Source organism: Telopea speciosissima, chromosome 7 (assembly GCF_018873765.1).
Source record: "Telopea speciosissima isolate NSW1024214 ecotype Mountain lineage chromosome 7, Tspe_v1, whole genome shotgun sequence".
NCBI classification, from domain to species: domain Eukaryota; kingdom Viridiplantae; phylum Streptophyta; class Magnoliopsida; order Proteales; family Proteaceae; genus Telopea; species Telopea speciosissima.
Genome location: NC_057922.1, coordinates 268,619 through 292,161, shown reverse-complemented (window position 1 = coordinate 292,161; position 23,543 = coordinate 268,619). Strand labels below are relative to the sequence as shown.

General features: G+C 36.5%; 2 protein-coding genes across 2 annotated transcripts; one reads left to right on the top strand and one right to left on the bottom strand.

Annotated features, from left to right (window-relative positions):
- The first annotated feature begins 1,879 nt into the window (after positions 1-1,879).
- LOC122669523 (RING-H2 finger protein ATL78-like) lies at positions 1,880-2,712 on the top strand. The gene has a single exon (XM_043866300.1). It carries the CDS (start codon positions 1,880-1,882, stop codon positions 2,591-2,593), a length of 714 nt encoding a protein of 237 aa, XP_043722235.1. The 3' UTR covers positions 2,594-2,712.
- Positions 2,713-5,783: 3,071 nt separating this feature from the next.
- Positions 5,784-22,027, bottom strand: LOC122666572 (cytochrome b-c1 complex subunit 6-1, mitochondrial-like). The gene is made up of 5 exons (XM_043862583.1): positions 21,870-22,027; positions 21,266-21,318; positions 10,240-10,324; positions 6,193-6,282; positions 5,784-6,104 (listed from the first exon to the last, which is right to left on the bottom strand). Coding segments are annotated over exons 2-5 (210 nt in total). The 5' UTR covers positions 21,268-21,318; positions 21,870-22,027; the 3' UTR covers positions 5,784-6,071.
- Positions 22,028-23,543: the final 1,516 nt, after the last annotated feature.

Sequence of the window (23,543 nt, the reverse complement as noted above, 5' to 3'; positions counted from 1 at the left end):
GTTTTATCTTGACCCACAGAGCAGGATTCACTTATGGTGAAATTTAATCCATTAAGAGGGTATGGATGGAATGTTTAGTTAAGTGATGTCCTTTATGAAAATAAGGATATATATCTCTTTAAGCTTAGTCTATCTCTAAGGCCCTTGCTATGATTTTTTTAATGTAAAAAGGGGAAAAGGGTCACATACACTTGACCCTTGCCCACTACTTATTATGGACCAACTTGATACATAATTAATGTTATCTATATCTCACTAAAAATGAAATTAAATAGTTGTGTTTTATGATCTTGGAGCCATTACTATTCAGTGATTAGTAAGATTAGACTCCTCATTCTTTTACTGTTCACCTATTGATCTTTATATCCTTCTTTATATTTAGGGAGATTTTTTTAAAAAAAATCTTAACGATATTGTTGTTATGATTAGGGGCCACATAAAAGGCAGAGTGCTATGATTTTTCAATTTTCCAATCTGATAGCTTTGATTACCTTTTTGAAACACAAAAATATGAGATGTGCTGGAACCAATTTCTCTCTCTCAAAGTTTTGGTGGAAATACAGTTTAGTATTAAGCCTAGACATGTACATGGTTACTTTGATGGTCGGACCTCTTTCCGTTTTATATGAATTGGTGTCAATAAGAAAATTCCTTTTATATTAGTGACAGAGACGTGGCATGGATACATAGGTTGAAGACTTCTACAATGGTTGCAATAACTGTAAATAACAAAAACAAACTGGGTTAGGACCACAGGTTTAGTCCAATAAAGCATAGATCCTCTTATTTTGGCGAGACAATAATTGAAATGATCGTTATAATATAATAGATTAATAGTAGCTAATTAACATCATAACTGCTACCACACTTAGGCCTTTTTGAGAATGAGTCACTAATGCAACTTGTTGAACCATGGTCGCATAACGCAAGTCGAAAGAAAGAATTGAAACAAAGATTTTTTAAATTGATCAAACTCTATCTAGAATCAGCTTGAAAAAGAAATAAAGATTTTCAAAAGCTATGGTTTTTTTTTTTGTTTTTTTTTTTCAATAAAAAATTTCATTAATATTTGCCTATTTTACTAATTAAAAGAAGGGGGGAAATGACAAAGAATGAAGATGAAACATGAAATTAGAGTGATTCAAAAAGAGGGTTTTTTGTTTTGGGTAATAGATTCAAAAAGAGGGTTCACTGTCCAAGTTGCAAGAGGATCTGGACTAATAAAACTGAGTTAGACCCAACAGAGCCCACACAGATAAGTGGAGACTCCAAACGATTTGAGTTGGAGAATGATAAGATTTTGACGTGTCCACTCACTCAGATCCAAAGCCACACATGAGTCATGACTCCCATAACAAGTATAACAGAGCCCACTTGGCATAACTTACAAAACCATCCTTTCCATGTCACCATGACTGGGCCAATTTTTGGGGGGGGGAAGTGGGTCCCAAGCAGCAACTTGAAAAAAAAATACAAATAAAAAATTAATGCCATGTGTCACTGTGTGAAGCGTAGAAAGTGGCATGGGCCATGTTGATTAGAAAGAAGGCCCATAGAAAAATAGAAGAGCTTAGTGGGATTTCCAAAATGATGGAAATTTATTTTCAAATCTCCATAAATTTAATAGAATAAAACTAAGCGTAAGATTGGCTTAAGCTTTTATTCCCTTTAAAGTAGCTTGTAATGCTTTGAATATTCTCAAATTTATTATACCCCCAACGTTTCTAATCTTTGTTAGTGTACTAATCTCAAAAAGCTAAAACAACACTTTTTTCCTTTCTCACAATTCCACTCTATATATTCTTCCCGTTCTACAAGACTACCACCACCATCTCATTTGAATTCCATTCACAACTCAAGACTCAAACAAGTCTCAAAGATGCCTCCTTCTACTTCTTCTTTCTCCTCCTCTCCATTGTTGTTTCAAGATCTTATAAGAAATGTTCACTCAAGGAAGTTGTTTCTACACACTCCTCTATTTCATTCATCTCCAGATCCGGCGGCTCCACCAGGCCACGGGCTTCATGGGTCGTCATCGGAACCTTATCCCTCCGAAAATAGCTTCGACTCGAATGTAGTGATGATTCTCTCAGTCCTCTTATGTGCTCTAATTTGTGCATTAGGGCTTAATTCGATCGTAAGGTGTGCACTAAGGTGCTCGAGCCGAGTCACCTCCGAGTCTGGTAACAACTCATCGAATCGGCTGACCACAACCGGAGTCAAGAAGAAAGCCCTCAAGATGTTCCCTGTGGTTACTTTTTCTGATGGGCTAAAGCTACCTGGATTGGACAGTGAGTGTGCCATATGCCTCTCCGAGTTCTCGGCGGGTGAGCGTGTCAGGATCTTGCCCAATTGTAACCATGGTTTCCATACTAAGTGTATTGACAAATGGCTTTCAGCACACACATCATGTCCCACTTGTAGGCACTGCTTGATTGACACTTGTCAGAAGATCGTTGGTCAAGCTAGTTCATCGGCACCACCGCCACCACCACCACCGCTGCCCCCGCCGCCACCGCCAACATTGCAAGTGGTCATTGTAGCTCAAGAACTCAGAAGGTCTGATACTCAACTACCAGAGTGTGTTAGCTAATAGCTTACTTTTCAATTGTAATCAAGGGTTGGACCCCCCAGCTTCCCCACAAGGGGAAAAAAAGTGTTCAAGTAATTGTACAAATTTCAAATGTGGGACTTCCTTATATTTATTTTTCTCTCTTTTTTGAGCCAATAATTTTGGGGTTCCCTATGCAAAGAAAAGGTGTCCCCCTTAGAGAGAGGATATCCAATGAAACTCAAGAGTGGTTTACCAAGAATTAAAAAATTAAAAGAGGGAGGAGCTCAAGAGTGGATGGAAGGGTGAGAGGGAAAAGCACTCTGGAGCTTCAAATCAAAAGCACAAAAGGGTAGAGCAATAATAGTCTCCTAGTATATTGTGAAAGGGGACTTAAGGTGGGCTCAGGCCTCATTGTAAGAATATAAGATTGTAAGCACACCAAAGGTCTGTTTTCCATGAGCAAATCAAAAAAGTTTCTAATGAAACCTACACCAATAAGAAGCTGAAAATGATGGGAAATTGAAATTGGTAATAGATCGAGATGGTAATGGACAGGTTAAACCACCGGTTCAACACCCGTAAGGACCGGCTTGGTTGACCCATCTGTTCAACACCTGTACTGTTATTATCAATCCCATTTCCATACTCCAGTTCGTAAAATGTTTCACAGCAACAGTTTTGAATTCTGTTTTGTGTTGACATTCTTCCGTGTAGAATGGGTTGGGGAAATAAAGGAATAAATTTCTGTTCACATGAATATCTTTGTCACGGAGATCTCATGCTTTGATTAGCATGAGAAATAGTATTTTTCGGTCTTATACAATAGGGAATGACAATTAACGATGATACAAAAGTTCAATTACAGGATCACATCACTGATGATGAAGTAATTTTTATTCCAAAAAATAAAAAATAAAAATCAAGTACCATTGTACCAACTACCAACATTTGCCGGAAAGAAACTAAATTTAAGAGAAAAAGGTCCATAGCGCATCAAAAGTATCAGAGATAGTGTATGTGCGTGATAAGGGCAATTTAGTGAACCTGAATAAATATAATATCTCAGATGAATTTAATATAGGGAGCACTTTTTATAATGATTCTTTATGAAAATATGATCAATATTTAAACTATCAAGTAGGTGCATGAGAATGAAGTATTTCTATTCATTGATTGAAATGTTAACCATATCAGGATATAAAACTTTCCACCTTTAATATATTAAGAAATTCAAATTATGTGTTGACATGTTTCACGCCCGGTTACAGTGCGAGTAAGTGGTCAGGAACATTGTTACAATCCTAAATTGTATCTAAATCGCATAAACATTTGAAATTTCTATAAGATACATAATAAGAAGAGGAAAAGAAAGCAACATTGGCATAAATATAGGCAATATAGTTTTGGTGCCAAGATTATTATTATTATTAAACATTCGAGTAATCTACAACTTTGGATGGAAAGAAGACACCATCTCAACCCAAAATTATTTTGGCTCAAAATTACAAATCTTTGAAAATAGTTGAAAAAATCTAATTTAGAAAATGTTTTTGAAAAATAGAATCAAGAAATGTTCAATATATAGTGAGTCATACAACTGACAAGAAACTTGACATTTGTCTCATGGATATTCCATGCAACAGTTGGATGAATTTTTATCACCTGCGGTTCCCCTGCCCGCTACGGTTCTCTAGTGCCTCTAATAAAAGGGGGTGGACCCCACCCGGGCAGTGTGTTCAATCAGGAGGTGGAATGATCATTTCAGTCCCCATATGAGAGGAATCGCACATTCGTACCAGTCAGCGAACTTCAGGGGATAAAGATCCTGGATGAATTGGAGAGATTGACCCTCCACTTGGCCTAAATAGGTGGACCGCGAAACTTACCTTCATGGGGCTGTATCAATATAACTTTTTTCATGGTAGTATCCATAATGTCACTCCACTAGATAAGTTCATTACATTCTCCTCTTTGGATTGATTTCGCTGAGTTTACAAATTGTTGTAATCGTAGGGGAAAATTCACATTTAAATGGTCAAAGCAAACATAAAACATCTTGGAACCCTTCACCAGATGTCAACTCATGATATGGGTAAAAATGAAACACATTTACAAGTAAAATAGTTAAGATTACAAGAAACAAAACCAATTGAGAAAACAGACAATGTTGGTATTCAAATTAATAACAACCGGTTTCTCTTCAACCACGGTGAAGAGATTCCATGCCTGCATTTTCGTTGAATGGGACCATTAGGGTAAAGACGACTACGTACAAGAAGGAGAATAATTACGACCTTTGATTTCCTTCACCATCAGTGAAAGAAAACTCCTTCCAAATGTTAAAAAGAGGGACTCGCGTCTAGATGTTGGCACCTATGGAGGACTCCACTCTTGTCATATGGCTAGATATATCTCACTCGAATCATGCTCACCGTGCTTATTAATTATACCCAATCAAGAAATTGCCAAATAACGAAAATTTTGAACTGTAATTTATAAATAAAATATTCTTCAATAAAGAGTTTTATGGAAAAACAAACGCAGCCAGCAGCCTAAGGAACCAAATCTGATTAATTACCTATTTACCTGCCATGTTGGATAACGTTTGTGAAGGTTGTAGAACCTAATAAAGTTAGATAATTTATCACATGCTAGCTTTTATGTGGGCCTCATAGATCGACAACAAGAGGATTCCAGCACGCATTGGAAGGAGCAATGGAAATGAAATTCAGAGTCAAAACGTATGGAGATATTCAGAGATGACTTGATTCTACTAAATCTCAATGTTGGCCATGGGAGATATTCTATCATACTTGTAAGATTTAAAAAACAATATCTTTTTACTCTAAATCTACAGGTCAGAGAACAGCTAATATATGTAGCTTCTAAGTTAATCTATTTTGGCATGTTATTCCCAGGTTAAGGGAGATGGAACTCTGGATGTACTCGTGTTTTTTTTTTAAATTAATGTTTCTTCTTCTCTTTTCATAATAATAATAATAATAAAAAGAATACAAGAAACTAGAAATATAAACTATACAGTAAATAACACTACAACATACTACATGATGATGGCAATTTGATAATTTCATATACCTTTGAATCATGTTATGACCCTCACTACATATGCTTACTAGACTGAAAGATGAAACAGGTGCAGATTAATCTATAAATTGGCCCACCCATGTCTACCATTGCCTACCACTCCAAGCTCATGAACCTTATGAAGTTCACTAACCTACGTGAATGTTACATTTATCTTATTCCTTTATTCATTTCTCTGTATAACTACTGCCATACAAAACATCCAACACAAACGCATAAAACCAACATCAAACTGACTGACAGAGTCAACTCCTAACACCCTCTTTTATTTGTCTAAACTCGAGGTTTCTGTTAAAAAAAATTGTAAGCAGTACCATACAAGAATAGACAGTCCTTTGGAAGCAGTTATTAGAGGTTGGCAAGTGAAATAGAGTGGACAGGAAAGGCAATGCCCTATGAAACATCATCTTCATTATTTCAGTCCCGGAAATAGTTTTGGCGCAACCTGTTTCAAAAAAGCAGTTTCAGCAGAAGAGTTAGGGGGGGGGGCGCATTTGTGTAACCAACTGTATTAATAACAAAGTGAGGCTTACACATGCATCAACACAAGACCAGTAATCAAAGTATTGCCCTGTACAGTGTTTGTGACCAGTTTCATCACCTTGGATCCTCTTAATACAAGCCTGTAACAATCGAAAAAATAAATAAATAAATAAATTCAAGACAATGTAACTGCAATTAATAGAGGCACTCACATAACAATCAACGAATTTTTCTGAAAGGTCAATACAATGTCAATAACCAATGAAGCAGTGCTCAAATTGTATAAAACACTTTAGCATTAATAAAAACAAAATACTTCATGGTAAACTTACGGATGTTTTCAGCATCTCATTCTATATTTGAAACCGAAGACAACAGAATCACAGAAACTAAGAAATAGCAGACACATTTCCAAGCGTGAAACCACCTCATTAACACAAATCAAACAGTAACCACATCTGAGAACTAACTACACTAGTGCAGTCAAAGGCACCACTTCTGCAAGCTCAGCATCTATGCTTCTTTCCCAAAGGATAAAACTATACTACATAACATCACAATATTGGTAATTAAATATACAGCAAGAATAAATATTCAAACAGTACGACAGTGCCTTGCCACTTATGAAATGATACTGAGAACCCAGTATAAGATGGAAATAAGAATACAAACAGTCAAGGGACTATTATCCCCAGAAATCTTCGAATCATGGACTGATACACTATTCCTTGTGGTTATGAACTTCCGAAAAGAAATAAGTTTTCAAATGAGCAGATGCAAGCACCAGTGATGCAGATTCGTGGTTGAACTGACTTCACCAGTCTGACCATCCAAGACTTCAAACAATAGCATAAAACAGCATAAGTCGAAGGAAAGAAATCCTTCAATTCTTCTCGATTGGACCTGAATCCCTTCAAGAGGAGGATCGCAATTCGCGGCACTCTCAAGGGTAACTAATGGCCTCCCTCAACAGGAAGCAAACAAGAGTTTCAGAGATCTGTGACTCCCAGTGATATCGTTACATTTAAATCTGAAATAAGGTTTAAATAACACGATGCAAGGGAATTCAGGAGGTAGGGCTTTGGGGTTTTGAATCGCCCAGGTAAGAGTTTCTTTCGTCCAAAATCCCAGGTTAAATTGCTTGCTTATGGGTGGGAATCGATCAGCTTATGTGGGGACTGTTAGGACGCCCAGAACAGAGCACACAGTAAAACTTGAAGAAACTAAGATAAACAAGGAGTGGGGAAGAAAAGAAAAGATAGGATTAAGGAAAAGAGGAATCGTACTTGAACAACAGAGAGGGAGAGAGATCAGAGGAGGAGAGAAAGGTAAGTGCAGCTCATGGCAACCCCCTTTATTCCATATTCTCCTTCATGCTTTATTTTGTGTTTGTTTCAAGTCTGTTCCTAAACGATAAATCCTAATACCTATTGTGTCCTTAGCCCTTCTACATATGATGCAGATCCAAGCATCCACGAGCTGAAGAAGCCACCCTAATCATAGGGCCATAGCTAGGAGCCTTAGTTTATTTTCTGCATTCTATACTTAGTTTTTTTTTTGGTTAAAATGTAACTTAAATTGAACCGGTTCAGTTTTGGTTCAATTTCAGTGATTAATTCTTATTAGTTGTTAGTGTTTATTTCTTATTGGTAGATTAGGAATCTTTTATTCTAAGTGTTTTAATCTCATCCCTCCACAATTTTTAGAGGGAGAGCTTTTAAATTTGTAATAGGATTGGGCCTTAGGCCATATTATTTATTAATGAAAACGTGGGAGGCTCCCCCACAATTTAGACTTTGAAATTTTCGTTTGTTTGCTGCTGCTGTTGACCTCCACGTGAGTGTGCCTTGTGAGTAACATCAAGGTTGCCTTGTGAGTAATATCAAGGTGAAGGGATTGGTGGACTCCGATCGACTCCTTGGGAGGTCCCCATTGAAGAACCTGCATATTCCAGTAAATATTTTACAGTTTTTATTCATCCCCTTCTTCTCCTAATCCTCTACAGCCTACCCTAACATCCCCCCTTCTATTTTATTTGAATTTCCTGAACCCTAATTCACTTACAGCCTTAACCATCCATTAAAATCCATCCAACTTTTAATCATAGCATCATTGCATCCATCCCTACACTCGATCCAGGTTGCTGCCCTATTCCTAACACGCAAACCCTAATCCCCCCTCTTCTCCGTAAAACCCCAAAACCCTAAAATTTCATCCAGCCATATCCAATCATCAAAACCCCACCCAACCTTGGTCGAATCTTCTCCTTAACCCCTGGAACACTCTATCCAAAGCCCTGGTCCTGAATCCCCATCTAAACCTTAAAACTCATCATTTTCCTATTTCCCAAAACCCTAACCCAAGTTGCTGCCCAATTACATCTAAACTACCTGTACTCCTCCAAAACCAATAAAACCTAGTTCATTAGACTCCCCTAAACCTGCCTAGTTTTACCATATAAGACTCATCCCCATTACCCTAACCCTAACCCTAAATTTGACCTAAAACCTCAATTCTGCCCCCATCGAACCAGCAGTTCTACAGGTCCTGGTTGTCTGGCTCCTAGATAGTAGGTCTCCTACCTATCTAGGACTACATTAACATACCAAATACCCCCTCCAATATTCCGGTTAATTTCCAGATTTTCACTCCCCCTTTTCAACTTCAATTTATTTACTGTTTGGCCACTAATGTTCTTGATTTTAAGTCTTCTATTACTTGGGTGGGTACACAGCGAACCCAAACAGGGTTTTTGAACCCCAGGATCGCATCAACCAGGACCCCAAAAAAATGCGCTAACAATTTCATTCACTTTGTAAAGGTATGCTTTCACTACACTGCTAAATGCATTCCTTGGAACACAAGATTTGAAACGTCTATGCATGCACATTCAAATGATCCATTTCATCAGAGATGGAAATTAGTTTAATGCCAATAGAACATCTTCAAAATAGAGGAAAGTAGGGTACAAAGCTTAATGGGAAATTTCCAGGACATACACCAATTCTATGAGCATCCGTGATATAGATAAATCACAGATGTGGGTTTCTTTTAGCGGAAATAAGACTTGGGCCTATAGTCCAATGAGTTTTTTTTATACGAGGCCACTAGTATGAGTAGAAGGTAGAAATGCGGGATTTACTTTCTTAACTTAGTTTGGGTTGTCTAATTTCAAGGTTTATTTCCACTAAAATAAGCCCACTTATGTGTTTTATATCGACACATAAAGTCCCATATCTCCATCTAAACCTGTCTTATATCGACAGGAAGACAGATTTCGCCGAGAGCTACAGGTATCGCAAGTTTTGACTCTTAGAATGAGGATTTTGCCAAGAACTTCGATTTTTTACCCAAATCACTTCATTGATCACCAGTTTTTTGCATTTTCATATGCATCCAACACTTCCACAATAAGTATTTGTGTCATTTCAGCTTGAAGGTAATATTTTCCTCACAAATCTAATTTTTGGAAGAATTAGTATGTAGACATGGTAGTGGCGTTTTAATTTTTTATATGTTACATAGAATGACCCAATCTACGACTTCACGAAGTCGGATTGTTTTTTAGGTCATCGAATTATTTATTGAATTTTCTGTTTTAAAAAACAAAGTTGTCACAAAAAAAATTTTGAAAAAAAAGGGGTAATATGTGATGGATAATGGACTTAAATTTAACATATTTTAGATACCCTTGGCCGATATACAGCTTAACGGAGTAAGAATTTTTTTGCCGTTTTTAGTCGAGTGTACATCAGAATTAAGCATACACTAGCACACTTGGGTCCAAACCACAAGTACCATTTTGGGTGGTTTTTTTGTGAAACTAATTCATGGAATAAGTTTAAAATGTTAAAAATAGGCAGTACACAAAAATTCAGACCAAAAAGTCATTTTCTAGACCTCGAAACCTAGGTTTCGAATTTGGCCCAGAAAATACCAGGTTTCGATCAAAACCTGGCATACCTCGGGTTCTGCCAAGGTTGAAACCAGCCTCGAAAACCGAGATTTAGAAACTTGCTATAAAGAAAGTTCAAAATGAATAAATTTTCCAAGTCTTCGAACTCTGTATATCTGGAGACTCAAAAGTTGGAAAATACCTGATACTCAAGAAGAGGTTTAACACACTTTGGCTTGCAAGAGTCTTCAAGATATTTCTTCGGATCAACAGGTTCATCGTCCGCCCTAATTGAAACAACATACATAAGCTACAAATTCATTGACAATAGAAATGAATATATTTAATTGCCATAAAGGACCTTTAGAGATATATTACTGGATAACCATGAGAATTGATATCACTGAAGTCCTGTTTTTAAGGAAAAGAGATAAACTTCCATCTAGCATATTAGCATTCCATAATTATAAATTGAAACAGAACATAAGAATAAGATAAAGAATAAAAAGACTGTGTTCCTTGCATTAAGGACATTGACAGAAACCCAAAACAATTATAAAAGAAATTGAGCTGTGCTTCTCAAATTTCGGGTTGAACTTGTCTTAGGAAATCAAAAAGATGAATAAATACAAGTACACCCGTATTCCCACAAAGATTGAATAAAATTCCTCATAGCCTTGAACGAAGTTCCTCATAACCAATGTATTGGGCGGATTTTTGGACTCCTTGGAACCAAAAGCCAATTTTAACAAACATAACCTACGAACAAACCTCCATCTCCACTCTAAAAATTATCTTGTTACTTTCATACTCCACACACAATGAAAGGGACCATCTCCATAGTATGCACCCACAAATCCCTCAAGGATCATTTGGCAATACCATAAAAGCATCCTCCAGTTAGAGGTCCGGCCTCAGTGCAACAGTAAGGTTGCTAAGGTCGCAGTTTCGAGTCTGGAAACAGCCTCTCCATGAAGTGGGGCAAGACTGCGTACATTATGAGACTCCACAGACTTCGTAGTGGCAGGAGCCTCGTGCATGGGCATGCCCTTTTTATAAAAGCATTCTCCAGTTCCAATTAAATAATAAATTCCAATTCAAGCAGCCTAACAGAGTAGGACCAGTCAACTCTTGTCACTCACCAATGAAAAGAAAGATGTCACAGACTTTCCTCCAGTTTCTTGCAAATATAGGCTAATAGAAAAAATAGACTCCACTTCCCAATTTGTCAACCAATAGCATTTCTTCCAGCTAAGGAGAGAACTCCACATCATTTAAAAAAATTTATCTACGGAGTCAAACAGAACAATTGGGGTTGAAGACAAATTTAAGCCCAACTCAATCTAGTCCTAGTGAAATAAAACTAAAAATATTTTAGGTAAATTCCAATTTAGGCCTATACATCCAAAGGAGTAATGAAGTTTCTTGTGTTTGAGGATAAAAACAAGGAAACTGAATGGCATATTTTTCTACAATACCTGGTTTTTTAATAGATCTCTTAGGGCCTTTTCTTATATCCAAAAAAAATTTGTGACATCAAAAGTATATCTAGTGGATTAAAACATCATACTAGAACTGTGACTGAGGCCAAAATTAGAAATGCTTCACTAATCAATTCATCAAAAGCCAACAAATTATAGCAAGATACATTTACCCCCCCCTCCCCACCCTCTCCAAAAAAAAAAAGTTTTTCAAAAGGGAAAGAGAACAAGACATAATGCATAGTATATTTCTGAGACTGCCAACTGAAAACTTAAACTGACACAGCATTTTCTGATGCAGTAGAAAAAAGAAGTTCCAAATTCAACATAAAAAGTCAGCAACTCAGTTCCAACTAGGACTAAAGGGTTCTAGGTAAACGAGTTTAATCAATGGAAAGAAAATCCAAGATTCAATTAAGACAAGCTCTGATTATGGTGAAAGTTCAAAATAGACTGTCGAGTTGCTTGATTACCTGCAATTTTGGTTACTTATATGACAAACCTGGAAAGAGACTGTTCATCTTGTATGAATTGCAAATCATAAATTTGCAAACATGCCTTGCTTGTGGATTTAAAAATAAACATTAATTACTTGTGGCATTTCATAGTTCGGCATTTGTTGAGGATAGACTGATTTTTAGTGGTTCTCATCCCATGTGTATTCCGTATACTTTGCTATTAGCATGTTAATATAGTGAAATGTTACTTTGACCTCGATATCTAATATCAGACATTGATGTCGACTCATATCGGTGCAAGTTCCAATGGCTGGTGAACAGCCAATTATTTTTAAGATACATTTTAATCTTTCTCTTGAGTATTGGAAAAGGGGTTTTAATATGAAGGGTACAACAGTTGAACCTACTCACGGGGTTTCTTGTAATGAGTGGAAGAAAGAAAAAAGGGTTTGAGAGGAAAGAATCGAGGACAGTTATATTTACATACACAAATACGCGAGAGGCTGGCTCTGTTGTAACTCATAACTTTCATTTGAGGGTTGTGTCTCTCCACCGTTTATCTCTTTAATGAAGTCAAGTGTGTTGTCATCACTCAACATATGAGAGTCTCACTAGGAGAAAAACAGTTTAGTCTATGGTAGTAAGCCGTATGTCAAAGATTTCCATTGATGCTCTTTTCTTAAACAACTCATTTTCTTAAGTTCACTATTACAGGTTGTACATTTGTCACATTCATATATGATTTGGATGTTAAAATTGTTCAAAATGAGTGAAGAAGTGATAATTGTTTTTGGTACAGATATATTGTTAGAACCTAAGTCGGTGTCTCTATATAAAGGCAAAGGGCAATAATCTAAGGCTGGATCATGAATGACCTAGCCCTAGGCAGGATCTTCTTGAACAAAGTTTAATGCTGATTTGGTCTGCAAAATATTAGGCAACAATTGAAGAACTTGCAGCAGATCACACAACGAAATTGACTGAAATAGAAACAAAGAAGAAAACAGAAGATAGAAAAGAAGGATAGGATTGGTTCGAGTATCCCACTCTCTCCCAGGGCCTCTCACCGTCTTTTGTTTTTCACCAATGACATCTCACCATACTCTCTCACAGAGCAAAGCACAAAACTATGTTTTTCTTTCTCAATCTCATTAATCAAATTCGTGAACAAGGCTGTAGCCACTTATAAACTTACATAAAAGACTCAAAAACAGACTCAAACACTAGAAACAGAAAGGCCTAACACAATCTTTAACTAATAAGATAACATAAACTGACTAGGAAACTAAAATAATGAAAGAAACAAACTCAAAAAAAAAGACTAACTAAACTAATGAAGTAATCCCGTTTTCACACTTTCTACCCATATTTTAGGCTTATTAAATTGGTCAATTACAAAGTAAACCCATGGGATCAAAATCCCAACACATAGATAACCCAACCCAAAGCTTATTTTCAATAAAATAAGCCATTTATGTGACTTATTTGCATCAGTTCTCCTCTGCTTGAAAAGAAACTTGTCCACGAGTTTGATAGAGATGCTCCATCAAACCAACAAAAACATGCCATATCATCAGACCAGGCTGCCTCCCACAACAATACTGGACTGGTTTTGGGGCTTGTTCTTGCAGCTACACATGGACAGAAGATATACATATATGCATATCAGGTGAGGCTAGTAAGATAGCGTTATCAACATTATGTAGTCAGGAAAATAATCTGACTATGATTTGTATAAAGACTCAAATCACTATGTGATATCATCTAAAGAAATGAGCTTAACATAGTTGTCAAGGCGTCGACTAGGCGACGCCTAGGCGTCCAGACGCCTTGGGCGCCTTTGTCGCCTGGCCTTTGGACCCTCTCCACCGCCTTATGTCGCCGAGACGCCGTGACAACTATGGAGCTTAAGGCCCGTGATTCATGAGTCAAGGTGATGGACACCCAACCTATGTGATAAGAGATCCCTGGAATTAGATTCAAAATGTAAAAACCAAATCATTGGATGACCTGACAAGTACTATTATTTTTTGCTCATTCTGGCTAGATGGTAAAGTAGTAATTACTATGATAAATAGATGATGTGTATAAACCCTTAATTAGCCATATATATCACAATTGTGGGGGTGTGTTAACCATATGGGTTAACCTAACTGGATGTAAGAGGTGAGGCATTCTACCGATAAGAGTTTTAAGAGCGAACTCTCTAAAAGACATATGCAACGATGCATCCTACTATTTCTTATGTGCTCAATTTGGTTTAATCATATGGGCTAACCTAACTGGATGTAAGAGGTGAGGCATCCTACCGATAAGACTTTTAAGAGCGAACTCTCTAAAAGACATATGCAACGATGCATCCTACTATTTCTAATATGCTCAATTTGGTTTACCGGTTGTTTTAAATATTTAAAATCTTAAGGGGGATTGTTGGAATTTTTTATGGTTTTAAAATTAAAGATTAAAAATATTATTTTATACAAGGTGTAATAGAGGGTTGTGTCGTTTCATAATAGACACCTGAATGACCAATAGGTGTGACTATTGGAAGAATTGTTTGAATGGTCAATAAACAAGTCTTTTGGGAAAAGACATGGTTTATAGGCATGTATTTTGGAGACATCCCTTGGTGGTGTCTCTTCTTCTATATAAAGAAAATAAGTTTAGCTTATTTCTCTAACAATTTGGAGACAATCCTAACTTCATTTTTCTCTTGGCTTTCTCTATTTTTTGGTTTTGTTTTGTCCAATTGAGTGCAACTTTAAAGTGTTCAGACGTGGCTCAATAAGCGAGTGCAACGACTACTGGAGGGGCCTACGAGGATGTTTTATCTTGAAAGTTGATTCGTAAGAACCCAGTTTGCACCATAAGGGGCATGTATAGTCTTAAGGAAATATTTGGCTCATTATGCTATATTTGGTGTTTGAATTTTCCATCATCAACCATGGTTTGTCTACATTCAGATAAGTACTCTCTATCCCCTTTATTTACATGTGATATCATGTATAATTTGGATAATTATTTACAACAATTTGAAAATAAGCATCCAAAACATATGTAACTAAGAGAATAATATACTTAGAATTGAAGACAAACCCAGTTGATCACGTTGATGATAAACACCAAATATGGCATCATAAATCAAAAAATATATAGAGAAGCTTAAGGAATCAATGGGACTAAGTCGTGCCAACAGACACTTTCCTTAAGACTGTAGACGCCCCCTATGGTGCAAACAAAATTCTTACGAATCAACCTCCAAGATAAAAGTAACCCCTTAGGACCCTCCAATAGTCATTGCACTCGCTTACCAATCCAGTTAGGACACTTCAGAGTTGTAGTCGATTGGACAAAACAAAACCAAAATGTAGACAAAACCAAGAGAAAAATAAAGTGGGGATTGTCTCTAAATTGTTAGAGAAATGGGCAAGACCTCCTCTCTTTATATAGGAGAAGAAGAGGCATCACCAAAGGATATCTCCAAAAAACATGCCCAAAAACCATGTCTTTTCCTAAAAATTTGTTTGCTGACCATTCAAACAAGTCTTCCAATAGTCACACCTATTAATCATTTAGGTACCTATTAGGAAAAGACCCAACACTCTAACACACCTTTTATAAAATAAAATAATATTTTGAACCGTTAATTTTAAAAACAAATAAAAATTCCAACAATCCCCTAAAAAATTCAAAATATTCAAAACACAGGCAAATCCAACTGAGCACATTAGAAATAGTAGAATGCATTATTGCAGATGTCTTTTGGACTTGAATCTATATAAGGTCTGATAAGTCACGCTACAGAGTACAGGAGAATTCAAAACTTCTTGAACCTTTCCTCATTGGTGTAGCCGACCAACTTACCATCCACATCCGACCACTCGACCCTTTAGCGTCTCTTTCAATTAAGTGGACATTTCTGGCCTTGTCCCATCTTAGAATCATGGAAGTTTAGGGAGTTCATCCTTACAACTCTAATCGAAAGGTGACATCACCTCTTACATCCACTTAGGTTAGTCTATAATGTCCACCATGGTTAATACCAAGGTTCGAGAACACGCCGAGTTTCTCCGTTTTTCAAAATCTCGAGTCGAGATCACATACGCATTCTAAAAGTGCATTTTCTCGGCAAGATCTCGGTTTGACATAGGAAAATGCCCATCTAGGTCCTTTACATGAGTGCCAGATCTCGAGATCTTGCTAGAAATTCTTGGTATACAGACACCTATCTATGCCAGGAATCTATGCCAGGTACCAAGACAGACAAGACAGACACTTATTTATGCCTAATATCATTTAAGTAAATGCTTTTGTATTTATATTTCATTTATTTAAGATATTATTCATAAATAAGAAAACACCCCCCCCAATTTGAATCCAATAAAAATAGTTAAAAAATCAAATTCCAAAAGGAAAAAAAGTCAATCCCCCAGTTCAAGAACAAAAACTGGATTTTCGGTGGTAGGTGCAATTTTCAACTTTCTAATGCTGGGGTTTTTCTCAAATCTAAAAATTTCATAAATCTTATTATGGTAAAACTTTGCTAAAAACCAAAAGTGCGGCAAAATATTCATTTGTTTTGATGTCCAAAAATTATTTCCATTCAAAGCGATTTTGACAACTTCAAGAACGAATTAAGTTTGACCGGTACATAACTCTTTCAATATAAATCAGATTTTAGCAATCTTGGACTTGTTGGAAAGCTTTCAAAACAAGGCTTTCCAACAAGTCCAAGATTGCTAAAATCGATTTATATTAAAGAGTTATGTACCGTCAAACTTAATTCGTTGTGCACGAATCTTGTCAAAATCGATTAGTATAGAAAGTTTGAAAATTGCACCTACCGCCGAAAATCCAATTTTTGTTCTTGAACTGGGGGGTTGACTTTTTTTCCTTTTGGAATTTGATTTTTTAACTATTTTTATTGGATTCAAATAGGGGGTATTTGCTTATTTATGAATAATATCTCAAGTAAATGCAATATCATTTACTTAAATGATATTAGGCATAAATAAGTGTGTTTGTCCTGTGTCTGTCCTGGTTTCTAGCATAAGTAAGTGTCTGTCCTGCTTTCCTACTAACTGTAACTCCTATTTGGACTTAGTTTTTGCAAAATCTGATAGTGCCATTGTGTTTAAATGGCCTAAAATAGGCCGAATACCAAGTTTCAGACCCAAACTAGGTCTAAAATCCACCGAGATGAGGCTTCGAGTCGAGAAAAAAAAAAAAGTGCAACAACTCGGCGAGATCTCGACTCGACTCGGTTTTTCAAGGGTCCGAGTTGGCACCGAGACCCGAGTTTTCGAACCTTGGTTAATACAACCCCACAATTGTAGAATATATGGCCAATTAAGAGTTTATACACATCCTCTATTCATCATGGTAATTACTACTTTATCAGCTACCCAGAAATGAGTAAAAAATAGTACTTGTCAAGTCATCCAGTGATTTCATTTTTACCCTTTGAACCTAATATCAGGTATCTCTTATCCATAGTTATTTAGGCATCCAGGTGCCTTTCTCTCACCTTGATTTTCTGGTGTCGCCTTGGTCGCCCAGGCGACACCTTTGTCGGCTTGCTTTTTCCCCCTTAATTCGCCTAGGCGCCATGACAACTATGCTCCTATCACATAAATTGGGTGTCCATCACCTTGACTTGTGAATCACGGGCCTTAAGCTCATTCCTTTAGATGATATCACTTAGTGATCTGAAGCTTTATACAAATTCTAGACAGATTGATGGAACCGCTTCCTCTAAAAGGCCGACCTTGTAGGAAAGGGAGGAAACAATATGTATATCATACATGAGCTCTAACACGGCGGACTATCCAAAGGGGGACACGAGTGGATAAATAATTCAACACAGATTATTTTCCTGACTAGTGAATCACGGGCCTTATGCTCATTCCTTTAGATGATATCACATATGTTTATAGCGTAGTCTCCTTTAGCCTCACTAGATATATATTCAAGACATATATGTATGTCTTCTTTTCTTTAATGACCCTTACTCTTCGCCTTTATATTGAGACCTCGACTTAGTTTCTAACAATATATTTATCATTTTAAATCTAGTCTTTTCGACTTCTAATTTGGCATCTTCTTAATGCTATAAGCTCAGCTTCCATGATGGAATTTAAAGCATACGTTTGAATAACAGATTTCGATAAAACCTTCCCACCAATAATATGAATATATAATCACCAACACCCACAACTTTCCTTGTATAAGAAAACTTGTTTGCGCAAAATATGAGAATGAATTCATAATTGAATCCAAGTTCATCTTCTAAATTCTATTTCCAAGTAGAGTAGAGATTAGCCATTCTACTTGACTTTAATTATCTCTTGAAGAAGAGATTCAACATACAAATATATGCATTCTCATAATAACCCCCACATTTTGGAGTTCAACACATTCATATATATACGCTAATATAACATGAGTAAGTCCTTTGTTGGAAAACTATAACCCCCACACTTCCATTATAATTTACTCATGCAACTATACTAGCATATCAAATATAGCATGTAAATACTCGTAGATATTCATAAAAATCAAAATGCAATTTCCATCAATGAATATGATGCAAAACATTGATATAATAAATCACTTTCTGACTTAGTAATAAGTCCTTGCATCATGAGTTGATTCAGTTTCAGTTTAGGTCTCCATTGAATCACCAAGCGAGCACGTCATGCTTAGATGTCAAAATCCAATGTCATGTTCTTATTAAATTTTCTTCCAAACCCAAAATCATGACTACTAATGATTCTCAACCAACCTATAGAACATTCACCATGATCATTGACCATATGCCATGCACATGGTTCGAAAACTCGTCTCGAACAGCCATCTCAACCAGGTCGAGTTTTTCGAAATCTCGAGATCTCGGCAAGACACTGCATTTTTTTTTTTCGGAACTATGTTTTATGGTAGAATAAAGATTAATATCTTTGACCAAATGAAGGGCACAATTAGAACATGATGGAAATCCAAGGCTACAGGTCAGAACCCAAACTCACATTCAGATAGAATGCTCAAAATGGCAGAATTATGTGAGAAAACAGATTAGAAATATGCCTCATTCAGTTGAAAGTTGAAACAAACCCAAAACAGAAAAGACCACTACTAGAAACCAGATCAATTGACTTGACCAGAACCACTGATTAACAGAACTTGAACAGGACAATAATAGAATAAGATTTAAAACATCACTGTGCAACCCAGAGCGATGATGAAGAAGATAAGAAGAGCGAAACAGCTATACTGAAGTATAGCAGCAGCAAAGAAGCAACAACATTTTCCCTTGACCCATGACCCATGGATCTTCATGCAAAAGCCTTATTTTCCAGTCCATAACCAAAAAACCTCCAATAAAATACTAATGCTAAGAATTATATTTTCAATAGCAGACTTCTAATGACTTAACAGAAAACTGAAATCCAGAACAAAATTCAGACTTTACTCTAAAGTCGACTCCTATTCAGACTCAACTTCTTTAACAACTATTAAACTCTTTAATAAGTTAAAAAACGAAAAATATATATTTTAAAAATCACACGGACCAATACAACCCTCCTTTCCCCCCTTGTGAGCTTTAAAAAGAGGTCTATTACAAAATAAATATAGGCCCAAGACAAATCATTGCTCATCCAACACGTTTAAGAAAGCCTCCTCTTTGCTTGTAGACTCTCACCTAATATCTGCAAACCTTCTAACCAGGAGGGAGGCAAAACCCATAAAGCCTCTTTGAATTGATGGAGACCAATTGGCCTGCATCATTTTCATATTGATTCATATGCCTCGACTCCAAAGGATGTTGACTTGGCCTGACCTAATGATGCTATAGGCCACCAGCACTCAACTCAACAATATATATTGAAATTGAACACGTGGATAACTCAAGATATTAGATTAATGCACCATTTAGAATCCTACTACTACAAACCTTTCCATGAATAACACTATTTTAATGAGATGCTAGAAAAAAAAATGCAATCAGCAATGAAATATACACAAACAGCTGAGAGGAGTGCAACAAGCTCGCATAGCCCTTCCCTTCCACCCAAGCAATTTGATGGTGTTTCTCCTCAGCCTTTCAGTTTGTTACAATCAACACAGAGGGCCTTCAAATCACTATAGGATAGACAGGTAAGTGATACATGTTCCAGTCGAATGCAATATTATAAAATGGGAGGATTTGTGCTCCATTACATTGTTGCATAAATAAACGGCCACATGATGGATTAATACCAATTCAACAAGGTTCCTAATTAGAGAAATCCAATTAACCAAATGCGAACTTAGCATTGAATTCTACAAATCAACATGTCCTGACAACAGGATCACAAGGTCGACACTGCTTCTATTGGTGCAAAAGTCAAAACAGTGGATCGTTATATGTTCTGCTTAGCTTGCTGGCAGCCCATGTAAATCACTGGGTAAAATAAAATAGAAATAAAAATAATCATATATACCAGTACAAAGGCGCAAAATAGGATTATAAACTGACCTAAGTGACTGCAATGGGAGAAACATAGATATGTCTACCTATCTTTTGCTAGTGTTGTTGTGTTAGAGGCCTTGTATCCATACCAGACAACAAGAGACATGTCTGCTTACTTATTAAACGGCCTTATACATTGAGATGAAAGTATAAACAGACACGCAAGCAAAGAAGTAGGTTCTAGGCTTCTAGCTCATTTTTCATATTGTTAAAAAACTGTCACATTATAATTGTCCTGCAACGGTGTTGCCGTTGTATATAAGTGCCATCTGACAACCAATCATTCAGGCACTCCTCACTTAATTACTATAAAATAAGATTGAAAGGTGGACAACAATCTGATAGAGAAATTATGATAGTTCACCAAAAAGATGAAAAAGAATTAGAAACCGTGTAGACACAAACAGAAGCACGAAATAGTACCAATGCAGAAGAACATGGTAAGCAAGAAACTACAAGGTTCATTAATGAAGTTCTGAAAAGTGCTATTCCATGAACTTCAAACTATAGCAAAACACTATAACTATGAAAGACATAGACAGCAATAATGCATTAGGAAAATGTCACACAAACTTTAACGAAAAAACAGCCCATCCAACCAATCGAGTACTATCAGAATATCAATTTTTCTTTGATTGAAAAGAAAATACTATCAGACTATCATTAAGTAGATAATCTGAATTACAACAGAGATAACAGCATGCAATAATTTGAAGATCAAATGTCAGAAGTAAAGGGAAAAAGAAGTACATCTCAAAATTTAAATAAAAAAGTACCCACATTGTGAATGCTGGTGGAATATCAAACTAAACCAACGTTCTTACTAGTCTTGCCTGCATAGAAAAGAAAATGTATACATTAAAAAAATAAAAAGACCTTAGCAGACCATCAGATATGCATAAGTCCTAAGCTAAAACGGAAGTAAAAACTCCCAGCTACAGATTCTACCTCCGGTGGTTATAATACACTGATTTTCCAGCTTCAATTTGATCATAATGACACAAAAATAAATAACTCCATGGCATATAAATTGCTTGCATAAAGTAGGATAAATAGCTTATCGAGTTATCAATGGATTAAAGAATGTCATCTGGAACAAATTTCCTGCCAAGAGTAGCGTAATGCAATATATTTTAAATAAATTTCGGAAGTTAAATTATTAATCCCCCACATACGTGTTCTTCTTCTAGGAAACTAGATATCAATCAATTACCACAGTCATATCTCGAAACCCTAATTCATGGATCGATATAGTTAAAACAAAGATTTAGCACTAAAAAGGAAGAAGAAAAAAAAAACACAGATTTCTTTTGCTTAAAATCCTAGATCTGAAACAATAATGACACATAAACATTCTAATCAACGAATCAGAGAACCCTCCTACCTTCTGAGAAGAAAAAGAGATATCTCCAAGGACCTCGCAGGAAAGGCGAAATGGGACGACGAGTAGCGGAACTGTTCTTTCATTTACCAAATGGTGATTTAGAATTGTGAATTCCAATCACTAACGTACGCGTTCGGGGTTGAAGTGTAACATACGCCTAATGGGTCGAGATCAATAGTGCAACGGGGAAAAGCATCTCAAGGTTAGTTACGTACAAGACTAACTGTTATGGACATAGATCGCACTCCTACTCTAAAATTACCCTTCAAATATGCATTTGGTTTCATTTCATTTGCATTTGTTTTGGTCAAGGAGAATCAATTTTATTATGGCAGATTTGGTATGATTTCTATTTCAATTTTTGATTGACTTTTTTTATTTCTATTTCATTTGCATTTTTTTATTAAAATCAACCAGAAATATTTCTACATACAAATTTTGTGTCAAGGGAGGTTAATAGGGATCCGGCTCCTCTCCAGTGAGCTCAGCGCCCAGGGCACACCCAGGGGGCATCCAAGGGTGGGGTTGTGCTGCACACATCTTGGTGCATGCCTAGGGATGTATGCGACACAACCCAACAACTAGATGCTCCCTGGAGACAAGCTCAACGTAGTTGATTCCCTGGAGAGAAAGGCATTGTTGGTAGTGTGCACAATAATTTGGTCAAATTCCGATCCATGGATCCTGAAGTTAGGTTCAACTTCATCCATGTGTAATTCACATTGACTTTAATAAAGTTTCTCGTGTTGCTTTTTACCTGAAAAATAAATATATATATAAATAAAAATTTTCATGTCACTATCAAAAAAATATATTATCAATAACAACAACAACAACTCAACCTTCCAACTCATCAAATCTGCCATGTGAGAGTCTGAGAGATACTTGGTGCGACTTGTAAGCAAGTTGTTTAAAGTTGCACACAATTAAGATGCAAGCCTAATCAATACATTGTAGTTGTGCACCATGAATCACGGGAATAAACCCTTAGGCTTGGGCTTCTATCTTTGGGCCCAAGAGTGATGGGCTTAGGCTTAAAGAATAATAAAATCTGAAGTTTGGTTGGGCTCAAGTGGATGCCTTGTTTAAAGTAAACCTGCATGATTCTGAGCTTCAAAGAAACAGAGTAAAACTCGAATATGATTCTGAGCTTCAAAGAAACAGAGTAAAACTCGAATCTTAGTGTAATGCATGGGTCCCACGACGCTTGGACCAACCTTGGGGAAGCATGGTTGTTAGAACCACAAATTCTTACAGATAAACAAGTAAAAAGGCATTATTTAGGTTTCAAAAGTTGGAATCGGATCATTCAAATTGACCAATTTGGATTAGAATCGGCCAATTAAATTTGATCGGTCCTATAAACGATCCTGATTCGGATTGAAGCAGCCATGATCGATCCTGATTTCAGACGTTTCAGAGTGACTAATTCTAGGTTTTTTGAGATTGGATTATTGGATTTCAGATTTGAGGGGTCAATTCTAAAGTTTTTGTGTTCGATTTTGATCAAAAACAGGAGGACCGGTTCATTACTGAAGGGAAAAAAAAAGAGTGTGAGTGAAGGACAGACAAAGAAAAGAGGTTATTACTCCATAAAAATCCACAAACTAATCAAGTACAAATCAATAGTTTTTTTTTTTGGCAAAAAAGGTACAAACCAATAGCTGAGGAAGC